This window comes from Lasiosphaeria miniovina (assembly GCF_030549165.1).
Source record: "Lasiosphaeria miniovina strain SMH2392-1A chromosome Unknown B0T26scaffold_3, whole genome shotgun sequence".
NCBI classification, from domain to species: Eukaryota; Fungi; Ascomycota; class Sordariomycetes; order Sordariales; family Lasiosphaeriaceae; genus Lasiosphaeria; species Lasiosphaeria miniovina.
The window spans coordinates 4,992,689-5,019,156 of record NW_026848222.1 but is presented as its reverse complement, the minus strand read 5'-3'; the positions used below and the strand labels follow the sequence as shown (position 1 = coordinate 5,019,156).

The following is a 26,468-nucleotide window of genomic DNA, read 5'->3' as shown; positions in this document are numbered from 1 at the left end:
CCCTCAAAGAGCTTTGAAGCCGCCTTGAATCGCATCGCGTCGGAGAGCGCGTCGAATACCTAATCCCGGGCCACTCCAACTTTTGCAGCCCGCCGCCCAACCTAGCGACCCAACCCCCATTGCCGTCGCCAAAACCGAAATTAATTGTGCCAATTTCCCCCGACTTGCATTCATTGCTCAGATCCTCGCCGACGACGTACCACGACCAGCCAGCTCTGGCCCTTGGCTGATGGAGACGGTTGCTTAATGGCGTCCTTGACCGATAGAACGTATTTTCCTGACCTCGAGGAGTGTCTGTCGGGCAAGCATTGCATTCTGTACGTATGCCGCCTTTCTCTATTGCTGCCTATTGCTGCAAGCTACGACTTATGTTGGTGCTGGTGCTGGTGCTGGTACTGACTTTGTGCCTCTAGATCGTGGGGCCTCGTCGCATCTGCCCTCGACGACAGCGCACCCGACCGCGTCACCAGTGCTGCCGTGTCGGCCTTTCTCAGAGATGGCTACGTCCACCACCTGATCAAGACGCCCTCGGCCGTGTTTGAGCCCCCGACCGCCAAGTCCAAGACAGACTTCGAGACTAAGACGGCCGCCATCAATGTCATCCCCGCCCCTAACGACCACTTCACCATCGGCGTCATCAAGGAGGATGCCCTGTGGCTGAGCGAGAATGTGAACGTCAACGAGGTGGCCGCCTTGCGCATCGTCGCCATTGAGTTCCAGGTGCGTGCCCAGAGCCATCTCACCGGGCCCCTGTCGAGCCAGGACGCCGTCAACATCCAGGAGGCCGCCGGCGTCACCGATGTCCAGGCCTCGAGCATTCTTGCCCTCCTCAATGTCTCTGCCGCCACCGACGCCGAGGCCACGTGGGCCGACTTCGAGACCCAGACGAGCCGCCGCCGCCGCCTTCTGTCTACCTACCTGTCCGAGCGACGGTCCTTCCTGGGTGCCGCAGACTCCTTGACCTCGTTTCTCTTGCACTCGCGCTCTGCGGCTAAGGGCCGTGAGGTCGACGAGCTGCGCCGCATCGTCGTCAAGGCCGCCTTTAACTTCGACGAGCTTAACTCGCAGCCCGACGTGAGCCTTGCGCCATTCGAGGCCCTGGTGCCCAGTTACCTAGCCATTTTAAGCCACTCCATCGACCGCTCCCAGACCGGCCCCGGCAACGTCACCCGCCCGGTGCTTACCGAACAGATCGAGGTGAGCTGGCTGAGGACATGTCTCACAGAGGCCGTCCACGCCATGTCGCTCGTTTTCCAGATCCTCGACCTCGCTGGCGCCGTGTTTGCCACGCCGGACTTAGTGGCCCAGTGGTTTGTGTTTGTGGACAGCTGCGAGTTCCTCGAATCGCTAAACGCGGTCAGTATTCCTCATCCTTCTCCCTCATATTCCTATATGCACTGAGCTAGTACACTGACTTCTCACTAGAGCAACGACGCTCTTTCCGATCTCGTAATGCCGCTGAGGAGTATGATTTGCGTCATCTCGCTCAAGCTCCTCAATGCGGACCGGTCCATCCCGTACCTGAACCAGGAGATCGATCTTATGGAGCACGAGGACCCATACCTGGCTTCGTCCGAGGTCCTGACACAGATCCACCAAACACTTCAGGCTGCCGCGAGCGCGGGCTCGGTGACGGCGAGCCCCGTCGTGCTGGCGTGGTCTCTGATTCTCCACACCATGTATGTGGCCTACCAGGAGAGGACAGAACGCCGCGACTTTCTCCAGAATCAGCGGGCACAGGAGGGCTTCGAGCTCGAGATCCGCCCCTCGGGCAGGGGGCGCAGAAACTCGACGGGAAGCATCGTCTCCCTTGAGCAATCGCCTTACGACCTATTTCTTGCCTCGCAGTCCCTGGATCGCGATATTGCCGCAATAGAAAATCTGGCCATAGTGGCCACGTCTGCACACGGTCAAATCTACGAGTCTATCTCCGACATGTCGGCATGCCTGGGGAACGGCGCCCAAGCCGCGTTCCGGCCCGCGGTGGGCGGGCGGGGGCGGCTCACCTTGCAGGAGCTCCTGAAAGCCAGCTTTAAAATCGTTGGTTACCGGACCGAATCTGTCTCGAGTCTGCTCTCCGTTCTGTCGGCTGGAGGGCAATACTGGGACACGTCTCTCGAAAACTCGCTCGCGGCCACCCAAGGGCCCGCAGCTCACATGCTGGAAAACACCAATCTCAGGAGATCCTACCTCAACCAAGCCATAACTCGCTACCCATACGAATTTCTACCCTTTGCAAATTTCTGCCGCGTCTTGTCCGCGAGCCTGCTCTCAGACCCAGAAAGCTCGGAGCTGGTCATGGGGTTCCTCCACAAGACACCGAGCTTGATGCTCGTCTGGAAATATGAATGGACGCAGTACGAGTTGGTGAGCGAGGAGGAGAACACAAACTCGTTCCGGCTCACAGAGGACCTCGATCTCTTCAATCCTGCCTGGGCATCCAAGAGACGGCCTGGCACCGAGGAAGCCTTCTTCATACCCTCGGGCACACTGGGACGATTTGTCACCACCGAACCCAGGATTGCACTGCTCGAGTTCGAGCACTCTGCCCTGGCTCTTCTCGGAAAGCGTCTTGAAACGAACCTAATGCCTGATGCCTCCAGCTCTGGCCTTGGGCCCCTCGCCCTAGAAGAAGTTGCCGAGGGCGTGTCCCTGCTAGCGACGGTGCTGCGAGCCCAAGTTGTCAAGATCTCGGGCCCCGATTCCCAGCGGACATCTGAAAGCGCCGTAGACCTTTTGAAAGAGGCGAGCCGGACTTTGCCGCGGAATAGAGACATCATCACCGTCATTTGCGACACCCTGGACGGCTTGATTCAGGAAGAGCTCACCAGCCTCGACAGTGCCAAGATTGCCACCATGTCGTCCTGTATACAGTTTCTTCATGCCGCGCTCTCGGTCTGTCCCGGCCGCATCTGGGGTTATGTGGCTCGGTGCGGTCTGGTTAACAGCGAGACGCGATCTGGGCGGCTGTCCAGGATCACCGGGAATATTGACATGTCCCCTGAGCGCTTCGATTTCCTCTCGTCGGCTGTAAAGCTCTTCTCTAGCTTGGTCGACAGCGCCATGACCAGTGCTGTCCAACGCAAGGCCGGGACCGCCTCGTACTCTCGGCCCAAGGGGGACGAGACCCCGTGGCTCGGCACGTCTGAGAAGACCATCTCCCGAGTCTCGCTCTTGGTAGCTCAGACGGCCGTTGATGTGTTTGAGAACTCGGCCACGTGGAGATTCCCCAACGAAGTCGACCGCAGCATCCTGGTCCGAGACGTGTTGAGCATCTTGAATAATCTAATATCATACTCGTTTAGCATCGGGACAGTCGAAAAACCAAGTAGCTTGACGAGTTGTCTTGTGCCTGCCGCCAAGTATATCGTAGACGGCTTCTTGTCTCCGTCTTCGAGTTCCCTGAGGTTCCAGCCCTTCTTGGCAACCCTCCTCGTTGCCTTCCAAATCCCCGACTCGACTCTATACGTGCGACGATCCGGGATAGTCTCCGAGAGACTGACGGCTGCCTTGGCTTTTGCGAACACGCTGTTGCGAGCTGCCAACTACCTAAACCAGCCTTCGGCTGTCGTTCAGACGCAGCTTTTCAAGTCGGCCTCGCTCATTGCTCGGCTGCCGGGCATCAAGCACTCTTTCAAAGCGCCAGCCGTATCTCTGCTCAGCGCGCTTGTAGAGAGTGCCGGAAAGGGCAGCGAAAACGAGCCACCGTCGCTATTGGGATACCTTGGACCGCAGGTATCAAGGTCCTTCCTCCAGATAGTTTCGCAGCTTGATCAGCCATATGATAGGATCTCTGAGCTGGTGAGCATGTGGAAATTCTTCTCGACCATTATGCGGAACCGGCAACAATGGATGGCGAACTGCCTCCTTACGGGCAAGACGCCGCGCGAGGCCTTGAAGGGAGACGGGAAAATGTCAACACTGTCCCCCGACTCGGTGCTCGCAATGGCGCTGGAGAAGTTGTGCTCGGTCAATAAACTGCCCAGCCGGGAAAGTATGGCTGTTCTCGAGTTCTTCACCTCGGCACAGAACTACTGGCCCTGGACCATTTTTGCAATGCAGAAAGACAATAGCTTTCTGCAACACCTCCGATCATATGCGCGCAACCTCAAGTCGCCATCTGTCGTGTCCAAGACGGATGCGAGGGAGGCTGGCTACCAAGCGAGGATAGCGGCGTATATCGCCGAGACCTTTGCCATGCAGCTGTACCACTTGCGCCAGATTGGCCAAGAACAGACGTTTGCCACGGATGTGCTGAAAGACCTCGACTACTTCCTCCGCAACGGAGCCGAGGTGGCGGACTACAATGCCTCTCTACACGCAAACTTCACCAAGAACTTCAATGCGCGGTATTCCGGTTGTTCGATAGACGATTTCAAGAGGACCGCTCTAGTACCTCGGGACCTTGGCTCCAACTTTTACTTTGCCCTGGATTTCGCCGACACAACGCTCGGCTACGACGCCGGCTGGACTCCCCGGCGGCAGAACGGCTTTAGGCACGAGATGGAGATAGCGAACCTAAACCTGTCCTTAGTGGAAGCTGAAGTGGTAAGACGACCCCGACCTGCCCGCTGCGCCATACCCGCTAACATTGTCGAGGCTCTATTTCACGCCTGGGAGTATCTGCTCCTGGAGCTCAGCGTGTGCCTCTTGCCGGATGGGGCTGTCGTACAGCGCATGTTGCAGGTTGCAGAGCAGTGCTTGGAGTCCAACCAAAGGCCCCAGCCGCCAGAGAATATCTTCGTCAGGCTCAGTCACTCACGGGCGAACCTGACTCTGACGCTCCTACAGCGTCTTGCAGATTGCTCGTACGCGCCAAAGAATATCACGAGCCTGCTCATGAGCATCTCGGCCACGATCAACGGGGTCGAGAACCCATTCAGCGCTGATCGGATATCCTACTTCCGAACCCTCCTCAAGATCCTCTTTATGATTCTGAGAGGAGCACCCAGACACTCGGCCGGCCCTGCGCCCTCCAAGGATAATGAGCATGACGCCCCGGTGGCGCTCACCCAAACAGTCTTGACTATCCTCGATCGGGTCGTCGCCCGGCTGTTTAGGTTACTCGTGACGCTAGTCCACGAACCAAAGTCGGCGACAACCCCTGAGGACCTTGCCCTTGTAACCGCCATCCTCCAGGCCTGCCTCAGCGTGAGCGGAATAGAGCAGTGCCAGCTCCAGATCGGCAACATCATGGCTTCGTATGACGTGTTCCAAGTGGCAACTTCGCTGTTTTCCTGGGCCGACAAGCTGGCGGACAACGGCGATCCCGTCTACGGCGAGCTTGCGCTGCTTTTTCTCCTGGAGCTCTCGGCCCTCCCCACAATAGCCGAGCAGCTGGCATGCGACGGCCTCCTGGACCACCTCACGTCGGCAAGCCTCGCCGGGTACATGCGGCGCAGCAACGTGTCGCCGTTCTCGGAGAACGCGGGCGCCGCCCGGTGCTACGGCATCTGGGCCAAGGGGGTGCTGCCGCTGCTGCTCAACATCCTCGGGGCGCTGCGCGCCACCATCGCGCCCGAGATCGCGTTCGTGCTGAACCAGTTCCCCAACCTGCTGCAGTCGAGCGTCGAGCGCTTCGAGGCGCCGGGCCTCAGCCGCACGGCGTCGCGCGACGCGCCGCAGTTCGTCACGCTGGTGGCCGTGTCCGAGATCCACTCGCTCGCGCTCCTCACGCGCGTCCTCGGCGTCCTGCGCGCCAACAACACGCGCGACATCCCCGAGGTGGCCTGGGACGCGACGTCGGTGCTCGAGAACGTCGAGTTCTGGCTGCGCAGCCGCAAGATCCTGCGCGAGCGCATGCTGCCCCTCAGCCCGCGCGAGACCGAGTGGCGCGCCACGAAGGCCGCCGACGGCAGCGGCTGCGAGAACCGCCTCGAGGAGAAGGCCGTCTCGAAGCTCGAGGCTGTCAAGGATGTGCTAGCCGAGGATATGGAGTGAAAGGGTTTTTTTTTCATCATTATGTTTTGGGTTGAGCGGGCAGAGGAAAAGGGGGGGGTTTCATTTCCCTCGGTTTTCTTTTTTCCTAATGTCCTTTTCTTTTTGGCATAACCGTGCAAGTGTAAATATAAAGCAAACAATTTGGGGGGAGGAGGGAAACAACACGGTAGCCAAAAAAGAAATAAAAACCAAAAAGGGAGTAAATATTAGTTATTACCTTGTAGAACACACATACGCGAGATTCCTCTGTTGTCTCTCTTCTCGCTCTCGCTCTATTGTTACAATGCCAGGCGCCGCGCCCCGCATCAGTCTATGTTATGAGTATGAGTATGAATATGAATATCCACCACCATGCCAACCGTTGACCACCTTTAAAAAAGAGGGAAGAAGGGAGTATCCACAGATATCTCTTCTCTTCTTTAGCCCCTTCCCCCCCTGATTTATCTAAAGTAGTCAGGCCCAGGTATCGCCTCCTGTCTTGTCTAAATGCCTGTTTCTCTGCGATTTCCCCTCTATCGCTTTCCGTTCTGGGCATGCAGGGAGGGCAAGAATATGGATGGTGTTGTGTTAGATGGTTGGTTTAGGAGGGGAATATAATTGTACAATATGTTTTTTTTCTTTTCTCTTTCATCTCTTTTTTCTACCTCTTGTGGGAGTGAAAGTAGAGAGGTTCTATTGCTGCGCCTTCCGCTGCATCTCGGCGGCCATGGCCTGGTTCTGCTCGGCGAAGCGCTCCGCCATGCGCGCCTGCGTGGTCATGGACTTTTGCACGCACCGCGTGATACACCCCGTCTCGGTCCCCGACAGCGCCTTGGACGTGAAGTCGTTGATGCACGAGTTGAAGCACGTGTCGACGAGGTTGCCGATGACCTAGACGTGTGTGGGTTAGCTTTCTTGCGGCCTCTTTTCTTTTATATTTCATTGCTTGGTCGTGAAGTGTGTATGGGCAGTGGATTCGATTGGACACGCGGCTAGCAAGGGATGGGGTATAGACATACGCTCATAAACTCCTTGAGCTGGCGCTTCTGCATGCGCGTCTCCAGCTCGCGGTTCTCGGCGGCGGTAAGTCTGCGATGCGAGCGAGATCATGTTTAGCTTTGGAATCCGTTGAAAGGACTTGCTGGCCAACGTACCCGGTGTCCATGGCTTCGAGTATGATGGGAGCGTGATATGGGTTGGTATAGTGGTTTTGCGGACTGGGGAATGAATCGGTGATAGCTTCTCGTTTTCTTGCTGGTGATACTCGGTCGATGGTCCTTTGCCGCGATAACAAAAAATCGCTGATGAGTGACGTGCATGGGCCAGCCAGGCGGACCCCAGAAGCTAAGCTAAGCTGGGCGTGGCCTGTGCGCCGATGGGCCGAAGCTGAACCGAGCGCCTGGGCCGGCCTCTACTTAGCGAACCCGCACTCCGTACGGAGGATCCGATTTTAGACTGAAAGTATTCTATTCAGAATAACCACCCCAATAGTTGCAATAAGCGTTCAGACAGCCTTCACCGAGGATACGCAGAGGCTAGCGGCATTTTGGCAGTCCATTCCAGTAGGTATCTCTGGTCCATCCCAACATGGCAAGCCTCGAAAGTCGAGATACAACAACCATCAGAGCGACAGGTTCGCCAAGCGTGGCTGTGGTCGTGAAGCTGCCCAAAAGACGGCAGCAGCGAAGCTTGACTCTTGACAGCCTATGACGTTCTGCAACATCTCGTATCAACGCACCCCGCACCCACGCGGCTGAAGATGAAACATGACCCGAATAGGTAACGTATGTACTAGAACTAGTAGTAGGTATACACAGGCTGCCAAGTGCAAAGCCCTGGGCAACATCTCGCCTGCGTCGTTTTCCTCCCCTGGTGAGTACTGTACGGTGCAGACCAAGTGTTCTGGAGTCCTGCGCGCGCAAGCCCGCCCGCCAGTCTTGTGCGACTGAGAAAGGCCGGCGGAAGTCTCGGCCCACACGCCAAAATGTCTCGCAGCCGTTCCTCAGCCCTGCGAATCCAACCGTCTGAACATGGGATGCGTGGCACAGATAGACATATCTGCGCCGTCCGGGGTTCAGAGGCAAAGACATAGTACATAGTACTAGATATGGCCATTGGACAGGAGGGAAACGGCACGTTATTGGGTTGACATTCCCAGCTGTGGGTGGCCACGCCGGGAGCGAGCCGAGTTCTGGTTCTACCAACGTATGTCCCCCTCTGAAGGGGGGCTGGCCTGACGAGACAATGACGAGAGTACGCAACACGCAGAACGTCGTCGTCGTCGTCTTCGTTGCCGTCTGGAAAACTGGGTGGGTTTGGGGCCCGCCGGTTGGCCCTCGTCCCCGCATGACCTCAGCAAAGAGCTATATTTAGAAAACAGAGAAAGAGAGGCCCATCCGTCTACGGAGGGATAGGATACCTTCCATACAGTAGTGGCAAGACTGCGCTGCGATGCGACTGCACTACACTGGGCTACTGAGTACGAAGATACGCCCCAACGTACACTACTGTGCGCGAATGTCGGCTGCGACGCTACCTGTCGAGGTGCCTGACACTACGCAGTACCGTATGGCGTAGGAAGGCGGAGCTGGACGAAGCTGCCGTGGATCTAGTGCGAGCTTAGGTAGCCCGGTTTCCAGACGAGGACCGGTAGATGACAGGGCCGAGTTAAAATTGACACCCTAGTGAATCCGTCACCAGTGAGATGGATGCACGTCGTGACCGCTTCCGAGCAGCTGCTGCGCACGCTGCGTGCTGCAGGGAACCCTACATACGTCATTAGTCCCCCCTGGCGCCCGCAGCAGCAAATTGCCGCTGTCCGACTCTAGGCTGGGCTGCCCGTCTTGTCTTGTTCAACCCGAGACACCACCAACCTAACTCAACTCCCTGCAGAGTGCAGCTTTTGGCAATGGAACCTACTGAGGTGTGTAATAAGCTAGCTGGGCTGTCGTTGGCTGTGGCGATTCAAACACCCCTCCTAGAAGCGTCCTGTTTGGGCAGGGTCAGGAATCTGGTGACGGGACGACCTTAGTTGCCCTACCCTGCGGTTAGCAGATGGCCTGCTTTGCCGCGGCGCCCACGAGAGAAACTCAAATGCCGCGATCTGCATAAAGCGATCATCCTGTTGCCCTTTGCCCTATAGTGAGTGCAGCACACGGAACATGTACCTACACGTAGGTACAGCGTAGTGTAGAAATTTGCAGTGGCGCCGGCGTCCTATACTGATGTTGTCATATTAGCGAAAGCCCGTCGGTGAGGCTTGATGGATTAGAGTTCTAAAGTTTAGGTGAGCTGAGCTTTTAGAAACCCGCGTGTAGAATGCCACAACCACTTCCTATTTCCTGAGTAATAACAGTAAAATGGAATATACCTGCCGCGTTACATACACACTTGATCTCGAGGTAAACAAAGTAAACCATTAACCTGGGGAAAGGCACTTTCTGTGGCTTTTTGCACTTGGATCAAGATGAGTAGTAAGATTTCAGCCAAGAATGAGCCAACGGCTGTCTTGTTTAAAAATAGTCAGCGCCCTGATTGCTGGGACCGCAGCACCTCTTGGGAGCCACCTGCCGCCGCCGATTCAACCCAAAAACATACCAAGACCAAAACATCGCCGGCCATGCCTCGCGCTTTCCTTTTTTCGCATCGTGTCCGGCTCGATACAAGGCCGTTATTATCCGTCCGCTGTGACTTTCTTCTTGTTGTTTGATCAATCACGTGCAGAGTACGGATACGGATACATACCAAGTCCCCGTTGAAGGCGTCGGGTTGGACGCCAAGGCTCCCGTCGCTCGTCAGTGTGCAGCTTAGACCACGCACCGTGGGAGACTGGCGCCTTGGGGCCGCTGGGAACCCCCTGTTGCCCTTGCCAAATCCCCCCAACCAGTCCTGAAAAGGCAGCCCGCCGTCTCTCTCTTTCCTTGTCGTCGCTCACGGGGCTCATTTAACCAAACCCACATCCAAAACACAACGCGAGCCCGATTGCACGAATCCAGAAAAGAGACGGGCAGCGTTGCGCGCTGACCAGCCGCCAGCTGGGAATTTAGTCTCGCCGTCTCCTCCGCCGACCGCGCACCTCCCAGGCTGGTTTCTTCTTCCAGGCCCCGCCCGGCCTCACAATCGACGGGAGCAAGGCCACCTCACCGAAGCACGCGTCCAAATCACAGGCATCCTGCACGCATCGCACGCACGTACCGCACGGCACCGCATCGCATCGCGTCGCAGAACCGCGCCAGTTTCACGCCTGCAAAAGCGGCGAGCCTCGGCCTGGTCCCGGCCGGCAGCCACGGCACGCATCTCTTGCTTGCCCGCAACCTGTCGGACTCTTGCAGAGTTCTCGACCCAGCTCGTCGCGATCCTGCCTCGCGTCTTCAATTGGCCGAGGCAGCTGCCCGCCCGCGTTCCTACCTATAACCAGCTCTAATAAACCAGTCGCCCGCCTCGGGCCTCCTTTGCAGTCATGGCATCCGGTACACCGCATTCTGCATCGCAGCAGCAACATCAACAGCAACAGCAACGAGCGGGTCCGTCGTATCATCCTCCGCCCCTGGTGCCTCCGCCGGTGCAGGCAGCCTCTCCGCCCAACAAGCGGGATTTGAAGTCTTGGTGGAAAGGATTCAAGCTGGCTTCGAAGAATCAAGAAACCCACGGTACTGCTCCCTCCTCTACTATATCTCGAGACTATAGGCCACATTCCATGTTCGTCGAGGGGTCGGATGGCTGTCTGAGCAATATCCCGTCATCCGTAACCGTGGCTCGAGAAATGGTGGCGGTCGAAGGAGGGTGTCCAGCTCATCAAGCAAGTGCGAGCTCGGGCCAGGCGCCCATGGCAAGGCCTGGCAAGAGGCTCATTTTAAATACCCTTGGTCGCATCCTTAATTGGCGTCTTGGGAAATGTGCGACTGGATGCCCCAAACCATGTCCCACCGGGCTCAGACTGACCCTCGCAGACCATCGGCCCCAGGGTATCTTTGGTGTCCCACTTCGCCAGAGCATCACGTACGCCAACGTAGCCATCTCTCTCGTCGACGAGCAAGGGGAGAGCTACATATACGGATACGTGCCGATTGTCGTTGCAAAATGTGGTGTCTATTTGAAGGAGAAGGGTTTGTGACATACCCCCTCACATGTGTCCCCTCGAGGTAATGAATCATTACTGACGTGCCCCAAAGCGACCGAGGTTGAGGGCATATTCCGCCTCAGCGGGTCGGAGAAGAGGATCAAGGAGCTAAAGACCGTTTTCGACTCGCCAGACAGGTACGGGAAGGGGCTGGTGTGGGATGGGTACACGGTTCACGATGCCGCCAACGTCCTCCGTCGCTACTTAAACGATCTCCCCGAGCCGGTTGTGCCGCTGGATCTGTACGAAAAATTTCGGGAACCGTTGAGAGGGGCCACCAAGCAGGGTGCCGCCGATGTTGACGGACCCCAGTTTGTCGAGAACTTCGACATGAATGCCGCCATCGCAACCTACCAACATCTCATCACTGAGCTGCCCCCCCTGAACCGTCAGCTGCTGCTATACATCCTGGACCTTCTTGCCGTGTTTGCTGCAAAGTCGGACCAGAACCGGATGAACTCGCAGAATCTGGCGGCCATCTTCCAGCCCGGCATGCTTTCCCATCCCGCCCACGCCATGGCACCCGACGAGTACCGGTTGAACCAATGCGTCATTATTTTCCTTATTGAGAACCAAGACCATTTCCTCATTGGAATGCAAGGCACAGCCGCAGATGAGAAGACAGTTCAGGAGGTGCAAAAGGGAACACCCGTCATAAACAGCCCCACTACACCAGGTCCAAACCGGAAATCAGGGGTGTCGCGGTCTCCGTCAACCGCTAGTGCCGGCGCGGAAAACGTCGCGAAAGATGGCCAGATTAGAAGAAATAAATCGACATCCTCGAGGCGATCGCATCAGTCAAATAGTGCTCCCAGCCCACTAAGCCCAGGGAGCCCCGCGATAGCCACAACCCCTACCAGTGGACTGGCTCGGTCTAATACCCTGCCCTCGAAGAAGTCTCCAGCGTTACAGTCTGGGAGGTTTGCATCAAGGAATGGCCCTTCGGCAGTCTCGGCGTTGACACCCGTGGCTCCACCAACAACACAGGTTGTGCCTCCTCCAGCCCTTGCTGAGGAGGTCTCCACCACGCTGGAGGATTTATTCGTATCAGTACCGAACTCAACGGCAACCTCCAGTCTGGCGCCCGGCCAGTCCGCCGTGGGAGCCAAGAGCCAGGAAAGACTGTTAGACCCGAATCCAGAGGCCACGACGCCGTCTCGTGAACGGAGGTTGCCAGGTTTGTTCCAGAGGGTCCCCACTGGAGAGAGTGATGGTCGACAGCCCAACAAGTTGAGAAAGAAGAAGATGCCGGGCAGCGCCAACCCGAGCGCGCACAGCTCCTCGGCGTCCTTACCACATTCATTAGCGGTATCCCCAAATACAGAACTAATCAATCCTCTTGACACAATACCATCTGCGCCCCGCAGTACAAATATAGAAAGCTTTTCTATGGCACAGACGATCGAGACACCGTCCGAGGCAACCCCACGGGCATCTCAAATTCCGTCCAGCAACACACTTCATCCTAGCAGCGCCGAATCGACCCTGAGACCAAACAAGTCCCCGCCAACATCCATACACGGCTCCTTCAACGAGGGTTCTGACCTTGACCAAGTTGACGAGCCGATAGGTGGCCAGGCAGACGCAAGTCCAGATGCGACATCAGACAAGGAGAAGAAAAAAAGATGGCGGCTTTCTCGAAAGAAAGACGATGTCCCGCCGCCCCAGTACCCCCCGCTTGCGTCCCCGCGGCTGTTTCTCGGAGCGAATTCGAATGCCGATATCAGCACCAGTTCAGTTGGTAGTTATAAAGCTCGACATAGCATGTCTGGCGAGCCGCCTGATCTGGCGGCGGTCAATGCTGAGGCGCCTGTAGTCGAGGCAAGCAACAAGGAAAGCCGAGAGGACGCCAAGGGCCTAACTGGGTGGTTCAAGACCAAGTACCGCGAACGCAAGGAGAATGTCGAGCAACGAAGAAACAAATCACCACCTGCAGATCGGACTGTATCAATGGGCAGCAGCTTCCTGTCGTCGACGCGCGGGAAAAGCCTGGATATCAAGCGTGGCCTCGCCGAGGAGAAGCATCCGCAAGAACCAGGTGCGCCGCAATAAGTCGGCTCGGCCAAATAGCTTCCGCCGACTGGTGTTTGGACATGGCCGTTTAGCGCCATGATTGCTACTTTTTTGTGCACTTTGGTCGAGGGTGCTCTGGCCGCCCATCCGGAGTTTTATGTGCTTGGCTCTGCCGTTTTAGGGATACGGTCTTGGTTGGGCTGGGGGATACAGATCTGATGCGATTGGGGTTTGTGTCGAATGGTTGCGGATACCCAGGGCTTGTGTGTTTTGATGTATACGGGAGATGTTGAAGACGTTTCTCTTCCCTTTCTTTTCTCTCTGCTAAATTCCCCCTTCCTTTCCTCCCTTTCCTCTCTTCCCCTTCACATTTCTTCCATTCTTGTCTTGGTTTCAGCAAGCGGTGCTTTCTTCTCTTCGTTCACGGGACTTGACAGAACACTTTTTTTTTCTCCGCAGACCCCGAAAAGAGGGCGAGATACGGAAGGGCGCCTGGCATAGGCCGTTTTTAAAGGGAAAAAGGATGGGGGCAAGGAGAACAACCAATGATCAAATCGGTCGGGCGGGACAGGTATCGCTCTGGATTTTCATTGTAAAGTAGCGAACCATCATGTGGGAAACATGGGGAAATGGCGCGGCTCGACCAAATACAGATACCTAAGTTAGCAACCGGTATTCTGCTTTCTATATGCCTTTTATCCCTACGAAGGTCTGCCGGGGGATAGGCGGCCCTCTATGTTAGTCAATATGAGTACGGATTACAATCAGCATCTCGACGTATCAGTCAGCCCCGGCTTCGAAGTCAGCTTCGTTAGTCACGCCCAGGCCCCATGTTACCTAGCGCGGCATCATTTCTTGATGAAGGCATATTCGCCCCCCTGAGATGGGGCCGAATCAGAAGTGATCTGGCACCCGATCACGAGATTGCGGGGAAGTGATGCAAGCCTGAAGCCACCCCGGAATCCGGATTGGCATTCGGCTATCCGTACTTTTCCGTCGCCGATACCTCCGTGTGCGAGCCAATTTCAGTTCTTGTTGGTTCATATTCTAAAGCCAGTCCCTTTTTCTTTTCTTTTTTCTTAATAGAGTCTCTATTCTGTCTGCCACCACATGTACATACGTGAATTAATTCGGATGATAAATCTTAAATAATTATAAGCGGTGCGACCTGAGGACGACCGACCGCCCACGCCAAGCTTCCCCGCAGTGAAAAGCTTCTCTCCCCTCTTCTCACACCCCCTGTTGACCAAAACCTAATGCGGAGAGCGGGCGGGCGGGCGAACGGCGGGTTAGTAGCTGATGATGTGAGTGGCGCCGCCGGCACAGGAGAAAAAAACCAAGCTACAAAAGCTTAGCTTGACGGCTTTGGTTATTTAGTGGTTTCGACTTTCGATATCTTGCACACGCACTCTCTCTCATATATAACAACATTGGAAACCAGACCGGTTGTTCGGCTAGGGGAAAAGGTTTGGATATAACACATATATACTTTGTACACATGCTTTTCTTTTCTGTGTGTGTTGTGTGTTCCGTTAACCGGGTTTGTTTTCTAACCTGAAAGAGATAAAGGGTTGGCTCTTTATCAGACAGAGAGACATGAGAAGCCCCTTGGGGAGGTTGTTGCTTGTCTCGGAAGTGTGAAGCTGACAAACATCTTCTCACATGGCGCCGGTCCCCCATTCTGATACCTACCTTAAGTAGGGTGTAGGTTTCGTGGGACGGTTACGCAGCACTTTGCACTTTGCACTTTGCTGCAAGCGAAGAATTCTTTTTGTTCCCCTACGTGCTCGCCCGTCTCGCACCACATTATGTCCAAAACATCGTCTGTACTACCCGTATGCTACACGTATGGTCAGACTACCTAGGCTAGAAGCTTTGACGCCGCCTATCTACCGTCTGTCGTCACTCCCTAGATAGATCTATCTCTCTCTCTCTCTCTGTTTCTCTAGTAAGCGCCTGCCGGCGCCATTGGAGGGCTTATACCAAGAGACTCGCAAAGTAGCAAGGGATGGGACGCTGGTACATAAGATACGTACGAGATACCCAAAGTAGGTTAAAGTAAGGTAAGCAAGCAAGTAAGCCGGCAGCTTTTTTTCCAAGCTTCATCCGAACCCCATTCAATTTTCCACCCTCGGCACCTTGAATCGTCGGTCCCGATTATTATTACTGCTCGGCGTGCGTTAAAGTGAGTCCGCCGCAAGGAAAACTTTCTTAACTCCTAACTCCTTCGTGCCACTCTTTTCATCCCATGCGAGGCACCACCACTCCCCCCCACCCCCTCCCCCCGTCACACAAAACCTTCAGGGCACCGGCCACGCGCAGTAGTCTCGTCCGAGAATTTCATTGTAGGAGACAGAAAGAAACAGGCCTCTACCACTGCTTGAGTCAGGTTGGCGTCGCACACACACGACTGAGAGAGAGAGATAGACCGACCCAAAATCTCTGCGCTCTCGGGTCGCGGCAGCCGGGGCGGGGGCTGCCTGCCGACAGGTGGGTGAAGACAGGTGGATGGACACAGTCGGTCCTGCAAGACAAGACAGGACGAGACAGACATCAAACTTGAATTCCGAGTACGCGTGCGTGGGCGCACCGCGCGTGTGTGTTAGGGTTTTCCTTCTTTTTCTTTTGCAATTTGGATTTGCGAGGGAATTGTCAAGTTAACAAGTTGAACCTTTTTACAAGTTCCATTTCTTGTCCAATGTCCATGGAATATGTAGTTGACTTACATGGGTGTTTTGTTTTTCGGATTTGTTTTTGCCGTGGTCCGCCCGCCGATCTCGACCGTTGCTCAGTCAGGAAGGTGGGAAGGTGATCACCTCCTCCTCAGTACCACTAAGTTCTAGACCTAGTGCCCCCAAACAGCCAACAGCACAACGAACAAACCGAGGAAGCGTGACGGAGAACCAATAAACTTGGTCACGCTCAGTTCAGACGGAAAAGCCGAAAGGGGGAGGAACGGAAAAGGCGGAGGCTCTACCTAGGTTACCTCACCTACGTCGGACCCTCCTCACGTGGGCTTGCTTAAGCTTCCTCTTTTTTCCTCCTCCCTGCCGCGGTTTATAATACAGCTTCCCCAACCCTAAACCTTCTTTTGGTCTGCCGTTCGTGGAGCTTGCGCAGACGCAGACTGCGTAGATTGAGTGTCTTTATTTCCTCCCTCGGGCTCAAGACAGCAATCATGTTTGGACGACTGAAGTCTCCTCGTACGTTGAATTCACACACCAAATCCCAACCTCTCTCATTCGCGGTACCTGCCCAGTTCAAGTCCGAGAAGACCACCGGGCGTTGGCTGCGGAGAAATGCTACTTTCTTGACACTTTTGCTCACTCGGAATATATTGCCCCCGCCCCTCTGAGCTTTTGGGTTCTTGTTCTAGGAGAAAGCAGTTCCGAGGTAGTTCTAATGCCCGAACAGCAGCTGTCAAGGAGGAATTCGCCGAGGGCGTTCCCGTTGGTCAGGCGTCCGAGGCGGGCCTCGCCAACTTCGACGACGACGTGCGCGTGCCGTGCCCGCCGCACACGACGGCGCGGAGACTGCAGGCGCGCATCGACTGCCGTATCGTGCCCTTCCTGATCGTACTGTACCTCCTGGCCTTCCTGGACCGCGTCAATATCGCCAATGCCCGCTCGTTCGGGCTCGAGGCCGACCTCGGCATCCTGGGCGACGGCGTCAAGTACAACACAGCCCTGACCATCTTCTTCGTGCCCTACATCGTGCTCGAGATCCCATCCAACATGCTGCTGAAGCACTTCTCGCCGCGCATCTGGCTCTCCGTCTGCTGCCTCGGCTTCGGCCTGGTGTCGGTCTGCCAGGGTCTGGTCCAGAACTACGCCGGCCTGCTCGTCACGCGCTTCTTCCTCGGCGTCTTCGAGTGCGGCATGTTCCCCGGCTGCTTCTACATGCTCAGCATGTGGTACAAGCGCTCCGAGGCCCAGAAGCGCTACTCGCTCTTCTTTGGCTCCACCTCGCTGGCCGGCGCGTTCGGGGGGCTCCTGGCTTCGGCAATTGGCAAGATGGACTACATGCGCGGCTACCGCGGCTGGCGCTGGCTCTTCATCCTCGAGGGCTCCTTGACCTTTGCGGTTGGCTTGGTCTTTCTCTTCACGTTTCCCTCGTTCCCGGAGCAGGTGGTACGTAAAAGAAAATGCTTCCAGGCGTCGCCGCCACTGCCGCTCCGATTTCCTCTCCTGTTGTTGAGCTGCAGGCCGATTCTTTCTAGCTCGTGATATGTTGGTCATTCCCCTCGCTGGACTGTGGAAGAGGGAGGATATGGCTGTTATGTGGACTTTGCTGATTGACATCAACGCAAAGACGTGGCTCTCGGACGAAGAGCGCGAATATGTCATGGCCAGACTTCAGGCCGACCAAGGTCGCAACGCGGCCGAGCGCAAAATTAGGTTTACCGACGTTGTTGCCGTTCTGAGAGACTTCAAGGTCTTACTCGGCGGGTTCATGTACTTGGGTCTCATCGTGCCGGCATACAGCTTTGCATTCTTCGCTCCCACCATCATCCAAGGCTACCACTACAGCCCTATAGAGACGCAGCTGCGGTCGGTTCCGCCCTGGGCAGTGGCATTTAGCTTCGCTATGATCGTTGCGGTGCTGTCCGACTTTGCCAGGCACCGTTTCCTGTTCGCCATGGGGCCCATCTGCCTCGCCATTTCCGGCTTCGCCGTATTGCTGAATGTTCACGACAACCTCCAAGTTCAGTATGCCGCGCTCTTCCTGATCTGCATGGGCTGCTACTCGGCTATGCCGGTTATTGTGTGTTGGTTCAACATGAACCTTGGCGGGCATCACCGCCGGGCCATTGGCACCGCGTGGCAAGTTGGTAAGTGGCTTGGACTTAGGTCTGCCCCTGACGGGAACGGTAAAAGAATCGACAGAGAAATAAGCGGGGGAAGAGACAGAGTAGGGGGCTGTACTAACATGATTGCCTTGTCGCAGGATTTGGAAATATCGGCGGCATCGTCGCTACTTACTCATTCCTGACTACGGACGCGCCGCTGTTCAAGAAGGGCTACGCGATCTGCACCTCCTTCGTCTGCCTGAGCGCCGCTTCCTGTATCCTGTATGCATGGGCGATTACCCGTGAGAATCGGAAACGCAGCAAGGCGGCTCACGATGTGGGCCTCACCGAGTACGAGAAGACGGAGCTCGGGGTAAGTTGTTTATTTCTTCTGGGATTCGTGCCATTGACATGTTCTTTGGCCTGTCAAACAAATACTCTTCTGGTACTAACCTCTGTGTCTTTTTCTTACAGGACCTGAATCCAGAGTTTCGATACATGCTTTGATATCCGGATGTACGTACGGGGCGCGGGGAATGTGTGAATAAGTTGGCGGAGTTACGAATACCTTTTTTGTGGATCCATTCCGGCAATGCTCGGTATATACACGTACTCCGTGTATCATATAACGAAAAAAAGAAACCAAGATAAGAACTTGTGGGGCAAGTAATGGCACTTTCCGGCTTCGTCTTTGATGACTTGTTCCGTTCCTGTTTGCTTTTTTTCTCGCAGTGACGGAGAGAGAGTCTTGGGCCTGCTTTGTTGCTGTTGCTGTTGTAGTGCTGCGGTGTTGCATGGCTGCTGCTGGCGTTCGTTGTCTTGTGGGTTCGCGGCGTTTTGGAAAAAGGAAGAAGAGGGGAGTGTGTGCGTCGGGTGGGGATCGAGATCGGGCTCGAACTGGCAGCTGCCGTGCTTTCGCCGTGTATGTATTTGCCTGTGGATTGGGCTGGTTTCGGCATTCTGCAGGCATTAGATTTAGGGTTTTTTTTTCAGGGGGAGGGGAGAGGGGTTTTCTTTTTGTGGATTTGAAGGGAGACTTGTCCATCTAGCCCTTTTTATCCCAGGAACCCCTTTTTTCTTTCTTTACAAGATGGGGGTCAACAATAGGGGCATTGGTTGAACCGAACGAACGAACGACTGGAAGGTTTCCTTGAAACCCAGAGTAGGTATACCCCCTTACGGTAGGTAGTTGACCCAACAAAAGAGACGGGTGGCGTCTGGGTCGGCTTACCTTGCCATAACTATGCTCAACACGGGGTTATTCTTACACGGGTTCGGCTTATGTATTTTCAGCCAACGGAGTATATACGTACAGGTAGAAAATACAGGCACAGCGTCGCAAACAGGCGGTTGTCGGCCTGGTTCTTGACCATGGGTATCAGTTTGTTTTTTTCTTCTATTTTTAGCCTCCTACGGTGTTAGATTTACCACAACAGAGATATGAAGTATGTATATACAGTAGCTTTTCGGCCGCAACCGCCTTGTTACAACAAGTAAACGATACTCGGCCTCGCTCGCAACACTTGGTTATCATACAATCAAACACATATAAAAACAAAGAACATACGCTGTCCCTCTCTATTTACAGCTCGTCCTTCGGCTTTAGCTCGTCCTTCAGCTTTAGCTCGTCCTTCAGCTTTAGCTCGTCCTCCAGCTTTAGCTCGCCCTTCGACTCGTCCTCTAGATCTCTGAACCAGCGCCGGCACCAACTCAAATATATCCAACTCAAAACAGTCAAATACTGGCCTACCGGTCAACCAAATGTCCCATGTTTGGGGTCAAACTCAACCAAATATAGTCTCAGATTTGATTTGTTTCAGTTGATGCCAGCGCTGGATCTTTCCTGGGGTGGGCCCATGTCATCATATGCACTCCTCTAGCCGAGCCCGGGTGGACGCCGGTGCTCCAGACGGAGAGCCGGCCGCGGCGGCGCCAGTCCTCGTTGAAGGCGCCGTTATCGAACCACTTGATGTGCTTCAGTGTCCCTCCCATGGCGTGTAGCATGCCATCGCCGAAGAAGTCGCGCAACGTACTCTCGATGCCCTCAAAGCCGACAATGTAGCGGGGGATTTCGCCGCCGCGGTGCTGGGGCGTCTTCTTTTCCCCGCTGTCGTCCTCGCCATCGTTGCCCTCGCTCACCGAGGGGAACATTTCGTTGGCCAGGAACTGAGAGCCGTAGTCACTGTAGCATCCGTGATCGTCCTTGGCGTAGAAGCGGTCCGCCTCGTCTAGGTAGTCGTCGCGCTCGGCGCTGTCCGGCGCCGTGTGCAGCGGCGGCTCGCACGTCAGAGAGCGCGCGCGCAGGGCCGGGTAGACGAGGTGCGAGCGCCAGGGCGTGGAGTGGCAGGGCGTGAGAAATAGGACAAACAGCTCGAGGTGCCCGCCGTGGTCGCCGTTAATGCTTGTCCCAGGGTTTGTTGGCGTGGATGCAAGTGACGACAGGTTGGCGGCTTCATGGCCCAGGGCAAGATAGTCTGGGTGAATGCGCTCAAACTCGGCGCGGAGGAAGTTCATGACCGAGATGGGGGCCGCTTGGTGGAACAAGGACAGATAACCTGCCAGCAGCAGGTTGATGGAAAGTATGTTTGCAAGCTGAAAGGTGCGGCGGAGCTTCACGGGCCGTGGGGATGTGGTGGGCGGCGGCGGCTGTGTCGCGCCACTGTCAGCGTCGACAGGGGCGGTGGGTCTGACCGTGAAGAAGGACGTGATGTATGGGGCGGCAACAATGTGTAGGATGGGTAGCAGCGGGTAGATGAAGCGGACTTCCTTGTGCGAGATGACGGACAGCACGGCCATCATGGCTAGGGCGGAAAGGGAAAGCGTGCTGAGGATGTTGGACTGGAGCATGGCGAGGTTCTTGGAGGACAGGGCGGCCTTGTACAGACCGATCAGAGCAAAGGGGAGGAAGGTGGTTGTGAGAAGTGGGATGCCCTGGACGAGGTAGTAGTGCCAGGGCATTTGGCCGTAGAAGACGGCAAGGGACTGCGAGACATTGAAGTAGAGCCACTTGTAGGGGGGGAAGGCCCAGAAACCGAAATACAGGCGGTCAGATAGCACAGACAGGGCCAGGACGGCGGTGCCGCAGACAAGGATTTCTCGGAAAAGAACAACTAAGGATGCCCTTTGGAGTGGAGATTGGCCGGCCAGTGTCGGTCGAGTGAGGGTGGAGCCGATGATGCTAAGCCAGATGAATATGTTTGTTGGCCGAAGTATCACAGCCACGGCAGCAAGAAGCAGCGACACGCGGAGACTAGAGGCAGGTCAGTAAGCTTGAGGGTCTCAAGTGGTAAGGGTGGCTCACCTGTTAACTCGGCTCCTCAGTTGCAGCGGGACATCCTTGGTGGTCTTTGCGTCGCCAAGAAGCTCCCATGGCCAGTGGGTGAGGGCGGCTATGGTCAGGGTAGTCTCGAGCGAGTTGGAGAAGGTCCTCGTGGAGCAATACCACTGCCACGGATTGAAGACGGTCATCCAGAGCTAGACACGGACAGACAGAAGCTCAGCTAGATGGCCATAGTGGTGCAAGCACAAGCGAGGGAAAGGGGGCAACCAACGGCAGCCCACGGGGCATTGCTCTCGCGGCCAAAGATGGCGGTGGCCAGCTTCCAGGTGTAGTAGTCACCTAAGGCGGCGATGACTGACTGGACGACGCCGGGTAGGGCGACCAGCATCATGGCGCGGAAAGGGGGGAACAGACTCATATATGCCATGAGGGCGTCTGCGGCCCTGTAGACGGCGGCAAACAGGACGGGGTGCAGTGACGACCTCAGCTGGTGCTGCCATTCCTGGTGTATGTTAGCCAACTAATCAATTCAGAGAGAGAGAGAGAACAAATTACCCAGGTCAGCCAGGCACCGCTCTCGCTTCCAAAGGCCAGGCGCCATGCCGGCTCCAGCACCTGGAAGTACTCGTCGGGCTGGAAAAAGGTGCGCACGCAGAGCGCGTTGATGAAGCGGAAGGCGAGCAGCAGGTGCAGCACGTCTCGGGACAGGGCCGAGATGACTTCGGGATGCCGAACCGGTGATGGTGGTGGTGGCGGTGGTACATCACGAACCCCTTTTTGAGCCGATGGGCCTGTTTGGTTTTCCGGCTTGTCCATAGCTGCCAGCCTTCCTTGGCTCGCCTAGCAATCAAGGCACCTAGGGTAAGCTATTCCGTCATAGATCTTGTCTGGCACAGCAAGCAAGGTACAGTTGCACAGTTGACCTCATCTGCCAAACTGTTTGTTCCACTACACTTTACTTCACCTTGTTGTTTCAACCCAAGCTTGCATGGGCGTTCGGTTGTGACGGGAGTGTCGTTGACGTCGTGGCCATGGTAATTCGTATTTCCATTTCAACAGACCCCAACTTGAAGCAGTCCCCGCTCCCCATTGGCTGGCCCCCAGCCCTATGCTGCAGGGTAATCGTTAGGCTCGTGATTGGCTGGCACCAAAACGACATTGTGCATGCAAAGATGCCATGGCCACTGCTGCAACTGCATTGACTGCAAGTGCAACGGGGTCCAGTCCGCCGCAATCGGCCTCACCCACTACTATGTACCCACTGGCTATCCTTTGATTCTTGCGTCTCACAGTAGTGTAACGTTAGCATATCTCGTGTACTGTTTCTCAAACAGAGATCGAGATGTGATTGGAAAGGCGCGCTGCAACGGCATCCCGTGGCTCCTTCTAGGGTTCCGAGCCCGAAGGCCGTGGTGTCGCAATTCGTTATTCGTTTCGTAATAGCGGCGCTTTCCTTCGGCTCCAACAACCAAAGATTCTTGGCCACGTGATGGATTTCCCAAGTTTCTTTCCCGCCACTCCCTCTTGTCAGGCAATTCCGCGCTCCCGTCCGCCGGGTCCTCAATAGCATCCCTGGATCGGACCGCTACTGCTGGACGGCTTTGCTGCACCACAATTCCTTGGGCTGGGGGCTCCCCGGATGGTGACGTTGAGGGGGGAAGGAACTGAAGGGCAAGTGGCGGGCCACTTGACTCGTCCCACTCTTGACCGTTAAGGTATAATAATCCACAAGCGGCGCCCGTTTGTTACTTCCCCTCATTCACATTGTAATTGTCACATCTTTTGTCTTTTACTATCAGTATCTCCCCCCAAGGCCTGGTTATCTTTGACATCTTGCTTTCCCGCCTCGTTCCCCCTGCTTAGCCGCCTCGTCCATCTTTGGTCTTGGATAAGAGAAGCAATTGCCCGACCTGCCTACCTACCTAACTTGGCCCTCAATTTCGTCGTCTCGTGCCTGATTCGCCTCTAACCTAACAAGCTCTCATCGCCACCTACCTTACCTTACGTTAACTTACTGTACCTACAAGTACTTGATCGACTTACGTTGCCTTACCCATTCTCAACGTGTGGGGCCAGTCGCTCATACCATAGCACGTTGCTCAAACCTTGGTTGGATCGTTCGTGCCAACCTTGATTTGCTGGATTTCCGCCGCCCCATTGGAGCCGCGATCAGTTCTTTGAACAAGCACGCCGACACTGTCGTCCGCAACCATGGCGCCCCACGCACACAACGACGTCTCCAACGGCACCCCGGCCGGGCCGGCGCGCTACCATGCCGTCTCGACCAAGGCCGCCATCGGCGCCGAGAACGAGTACGCCGCCCACAACTACCACCCCCTGCCCGTCGTCTTCGCGAGAGCCCAGGGCGTCAGCGTTTGGGATCCCGAGGGCAAGCACTATCTCGATTTTCTCTCTGCATACAGTGCTGTCAATCAGGGCCACTGCCACCCAGAGCTGATCAGGGCCCTTACCGAGCAGGCTTCCCGTCTGACCCTCAGCTCGCGCGCCTTCCACAACGACGTCTTCCCCGTCTGGGCTGAGAAGCTACGCCACACCTTCGGCTACGACATGGTGCTGCCCATGAACACGGGCGCCGAGGCTGTCGAGACCGCCATCAAGATCGCGCGGAAGTGGGCCTACAAGGTCAAGAAGGTGCCCCAGGGCAGGGCCCTCGTCTTCAGCGCCGCAGACAACTTCCATGGCCGGACGGTGAGTCCCTCCGAGTCCGTCCCTCAACTCGCTGACAAACCCCCCGCCAGATGACGGCCATCTCGCTGTCTGTCGACCCCGAGTCGCGCGACAACTACGGCCCCTTCGTCCCCAACCTGGGCGCATTCGTCCCGTCCACCGGCAAGCCCATCCGGTATAACAACGTGGCCGACCTCGAGGCCGCCCTCGACGCGCACGGCCACGAGACGGCTGCCTTCATCGTCGAGCCCATACAGGGCGAGGCCGGCGTCGTGGTGCCCGACGACGACTACCTCCAGAAGGTGGCCGAGCTGTGCAAGAAGCACAACGTGCTCCTGATTTGCGACGAGATCCAGACGGGCATCGCCCGCACCGGCCGCATGCTCTGTTGCGAGTGGGCCGGCATCAAGCCCGACATGGTCACGCTCGGCAAGGCCATCTCGGGCGGCATGTACCCCGTGAGCTGCGTGCTGGCCAGCAAGGACATCATGCTGGTCGTCGAGCCCGGCACCCACGGCTCCACATACGGTGGCAACCCGCTGGGCTGCGCCGTGTCGATTCGCGCGCTCGAGCTCGTCGAGGAGGAGAAGCTGATCGAGAAGGCCGAGCGCCTGGGCCGCATCTTTCGCGAGGGCATCGAAGCCTTCAAGTCTCCAATCGTGCAAATCGTCCGCGGCAAGGGACTCTTGAACGCCGTCGTCATCGATGAGTCAACCACGGCAGGCAGAACCGCCTGGGATCTGTGCATATTGCTCAAGGAGAAGGGCCTACTGGTATGAAGCTAACGTGGCACCTTTTGTGAGGACCGACGACAAGGATGCTGACGCGGGCTAGGCAAAACCGACGCACGGGAACATCATCCGGTTCGCACCCCCGCTCGTTATCACCGAGGAGCAACTCCGGACCTCTCTCGACCTCATTGGCGGAGCCTTGAAGGAGCTGCTCACGACGAAGAAGGCGGAAGCGCACTAGCGCGGAGGTCAGAGTCGCCCGACCGTCCAACAGAGTGACGCCAGGACCATGGATCAATGCGTGGCTTTGTAGAGGACGAGGTGAAAAGTGCCATTGCTGCTCTCGCGTCGCTCTGATGAAGCGTCCTTGGTTTAGGCATCTACTGCATGAGCGGCTCCACCGTCACGGAATATTGACATGGGGAGCAGCCTAGGATAGGATGCCGGGGGCATATCAGACTGGACAGCAGCGGGGTTTTCTGCATATAGATGGGGATTTTGATGTGCACGGATATGGATAGCATGTGAGCTAGCTACCTGCCTATCAACGATAGACGAGCTGCCCGTCTTGCTTCTGGCGTGCGGAATGGCAATAAGAACAAGAACCCCTGCTCGCCTGGAAGCAGCGTGAGTTAAAAACAAGCATCAATCAGATTCGAGAGAGACGAGGAACGCACCCGATGCACGGGGGCGGCCGGACCCAAAAAGGCTTGCTTGCCGCTGCGCAGCGGGTGAAGTGAAGTGCAGTTTACCTTCCCATGCTTGCTTGCTTGCTTCCAACTCGTCTGCCTGCGGAAAGGCATCTACCCGCTAGCCAATCTGCATGCCACGCCAGAAGATATGGACAGCGGCCAAATACTAGGCCCCTGCGCACGCCCGCTTGCCTGCCTATCACGCAGGCTGCCCTGCCCCGGGCCAGCCAGCAATCAAGCCATCAAGCAATAAGACAGAAATCAAGGAAGCATGCAAAAATGTAAGTCGAACGCAATAACACGTGAGCAATTCAATTGAGTATTACTTTTTTTTATTGTTTTTATGTTTTTGCCCTCGTCGGCTACCTATCTAGTTCTGTTTTGTTCCGCTGCAATTGAGGTAAGTAGGTGACTTGATTGGAAGTAGAACTTGATGAGTCCGAGACTGCCCGAGGCTGCCCGGAGACTGGGAACTGGAAACCCCGTCAACCCGGGCAGCTTTGTTCTCATTGTCTAATTAAAAAATCGTGATAGCCGCGCTGGCCGGGGATTTTTTTTCCTCTTAATGTATACTATGCAAATATTCATGACTGTTACTGTGAGTTTAGGTTAGGTTTCAAGGGAACGCTGGCAGCCTGGCCAGTAAATCACAATGGGTAGGGAGATATGATATATGACCAGTCAGTATGTCCGTACATACATTAAGTCTGTCCCGGATTATTGTTGTCGAGCACGGGAGAGAGAAACGGCTGCTTCCCCTTCCCGGGAGCCTAGCATCTGCACATAGCGTAGTATACGTAGTCTAGTATAGAGAACCAATGTGGACTCCTCCCCTTTCTACCTTGACGGCGGTTAGTTACGTTCTCTTGGTGGGGTGGCTGCCTTCGTCAATGGTTCGCACCCCGAACACACACTGGGAAGCAAGCTAGGTAGGTAGATAGATGAAATGCCGAGCAGTAGCAAAAACAAGAAAAGCTGAAGAAGAACCCCTACCTAAGGCAGGTGAGTAGCTACTATTCCGGACCCTGCCTTTCACTACTTGTGAGTGGGCGTGGCTGTGGTTGTGTTGCGTGGTCCCCTTTACTTTCACTTGAACTTGGGCGGCCGCTTCCCGGATTCGGACGGCGAGCCAGCAACGTGAATGGTAGGTAAGGTACGTTACGATATGCGTGTATCTCAATGTAGGAACTAGACGCCCGTCAACACGTGTTAAGTCGGAAAGGTAGGTAAGTAGGTA

General features: G+C 55.9%; 6 protein-coding genes across 6 annotated transcripts; 4 read left to right on the top strand and 2 right to left on the bottom strand.

Moving 5' to 3' along the window:
- Positions 1–246: 246 nt before the first annotated feature.
- B0T26DRAFT_674695 (nucleoporin subcomplex protein binding to Pom34-domain-containing protein) lies at positions 247–5,940 on the top strand (the record flags this gene model as incomplete). Its single annotated transcript, XM_060439738.1, has 4 exons — positions 247–317; positions 414–1,356; positions 1,426–4,548; positions 4,600–5,940. 4 exons carry the CDS (start codon positions 247–249, stop codon positions 5,938–5,940), a joined length of 5,478 nt encoding a protein of 1,825 aa, XP_060299005.1.
- Positions 5,941–6,612: 672 nt separating this feature from the next.
- B0T26DRAFT_643457 (Tim10/DDP family zinc finger protein) lies at positions 6,613–7,007 on the bottom strand (the record flags this gene model as incomplete). The annotated part of the gene is made up of 2 exons (XM_060437531.1): positions 6,613–6,810; positions 6,939–7,007. Coding segments are annotated over 2 exons (267 nt in total), but the record flags the coding sequence as incomplete, so codon positions are not given.
- Positions 7,008–10,378: 3,371 nt separating this feature from the next.
- Positions 10,379–13,090, top strand: B0T26DRAFT_642030 (uncharacterized protein; the record flags this gene model as incomplete). The annotated part of the gene is made up of 3 exons (XM_060437402.1): positions 10,379–10,568; positions 10,869–11,024; positions 11,091–13,090. The coding sequence occupies 3 exons, from the start codon at positions 10,379–10,381 to the stop codon at positions 13,088–13,090; spliced, it is 2,346 nt and encodes a 781-aa protein (XP_060299003.1).
- Positions 13,091–16,229: 3,139 nt separating this feature from the next.
- B0T26DRAFT_750392 (major facilitator superfamily domain-containing protein) lies at positions 16,230–18,347 on the top strand (the record flags this gene model as incomplete). Its single annotated transcript, XM_060445211.1, has 5 exons — positions 16,230–16,254; positions 16,469–17,181; positions 17,363–17,882; positions 17,999–18,213; positions 18,315–18,347. The coding sequence occupies 5 exons, from the start codon at positions 16,230–16,232 to the stop codon at positions 18,345–18,347; spliced, it is 1,506 nt and encodes a 501-aa protein (XP_060299002.1).
- Positions 18,348–19,199: 852 nt separating this feature from the next.
- Positions 19,200–22,383, bottom strand: B0T26DRAFT_705269 (glycosyltransferase family 22 protein). Its single transcript, XM_060441746.1, has 4 exons — positions 21,676–22,383; positions 21,392–21,622; positions 21,142–21,314; positions 19,200–21,090 (listed from the first exon to the last, which is right to left on the bottom strand). Exons 1-4 carry the CDS (start codon positions 21,934–21,936, stop codon positions 19,641–19,643), a joined length of 2,115 nt encoding a protein of 704 aa, XP_060299001.1. The 5' UTR covers positions 21,937–22,383; the 3' UTR covers positions 19,200–19,640.
- Positions 22,384–23,331: 948 nt separating this feature from the next.
- Positions 23,332–24,780, top strand: B0T26DRAFT_642700 (ornithine-oxo-acid transaminase; the record flags this gene model as incomplete). The annotated part of the gene is made up of 3 exons (XM_060437469.1): positions 23,332–23,829; positions 23,880–24,581; positions 24,643–24,780. The coding sequence occupies 3 exons, from the start codon at positions 23,332–23,334 to the stop codon at positions 24,778–24,780; spliced, it is 1,338 nt and encodes a 445-aa protein (XP_060299000.1).
- Between the last annotated feature and the right edge of the window lie 1,688 nt (positions 24,781–26,468).

Excerpts from the sequence above, each read along its gene's own strand:
- B0T26DRAFT_705269 (XM_060441746.1), bottom strand. The coding sequence starts at position 21,936 with ATGGACAAGCCGGAAAACCAAACAGGCCCATCGGCTCAAAAAGGGGTT. Across the intron at positions 21,315-21,391 it reads GCAATGCCCCGTGGGCTGCC|CTCTGGATGACCGTCTTCAA; the intron begins GTTGGTTGCCCC and ends GTCCGTGTCTAG. Across the intron at positions 21,091-21,141 it reads CTGAGGAGCCGAGTTAACAG|TCTCCGCGTGTCGCTGCTTC; the intron begins GTGAGCCACCCT and ends ACCTGCCTCTAG.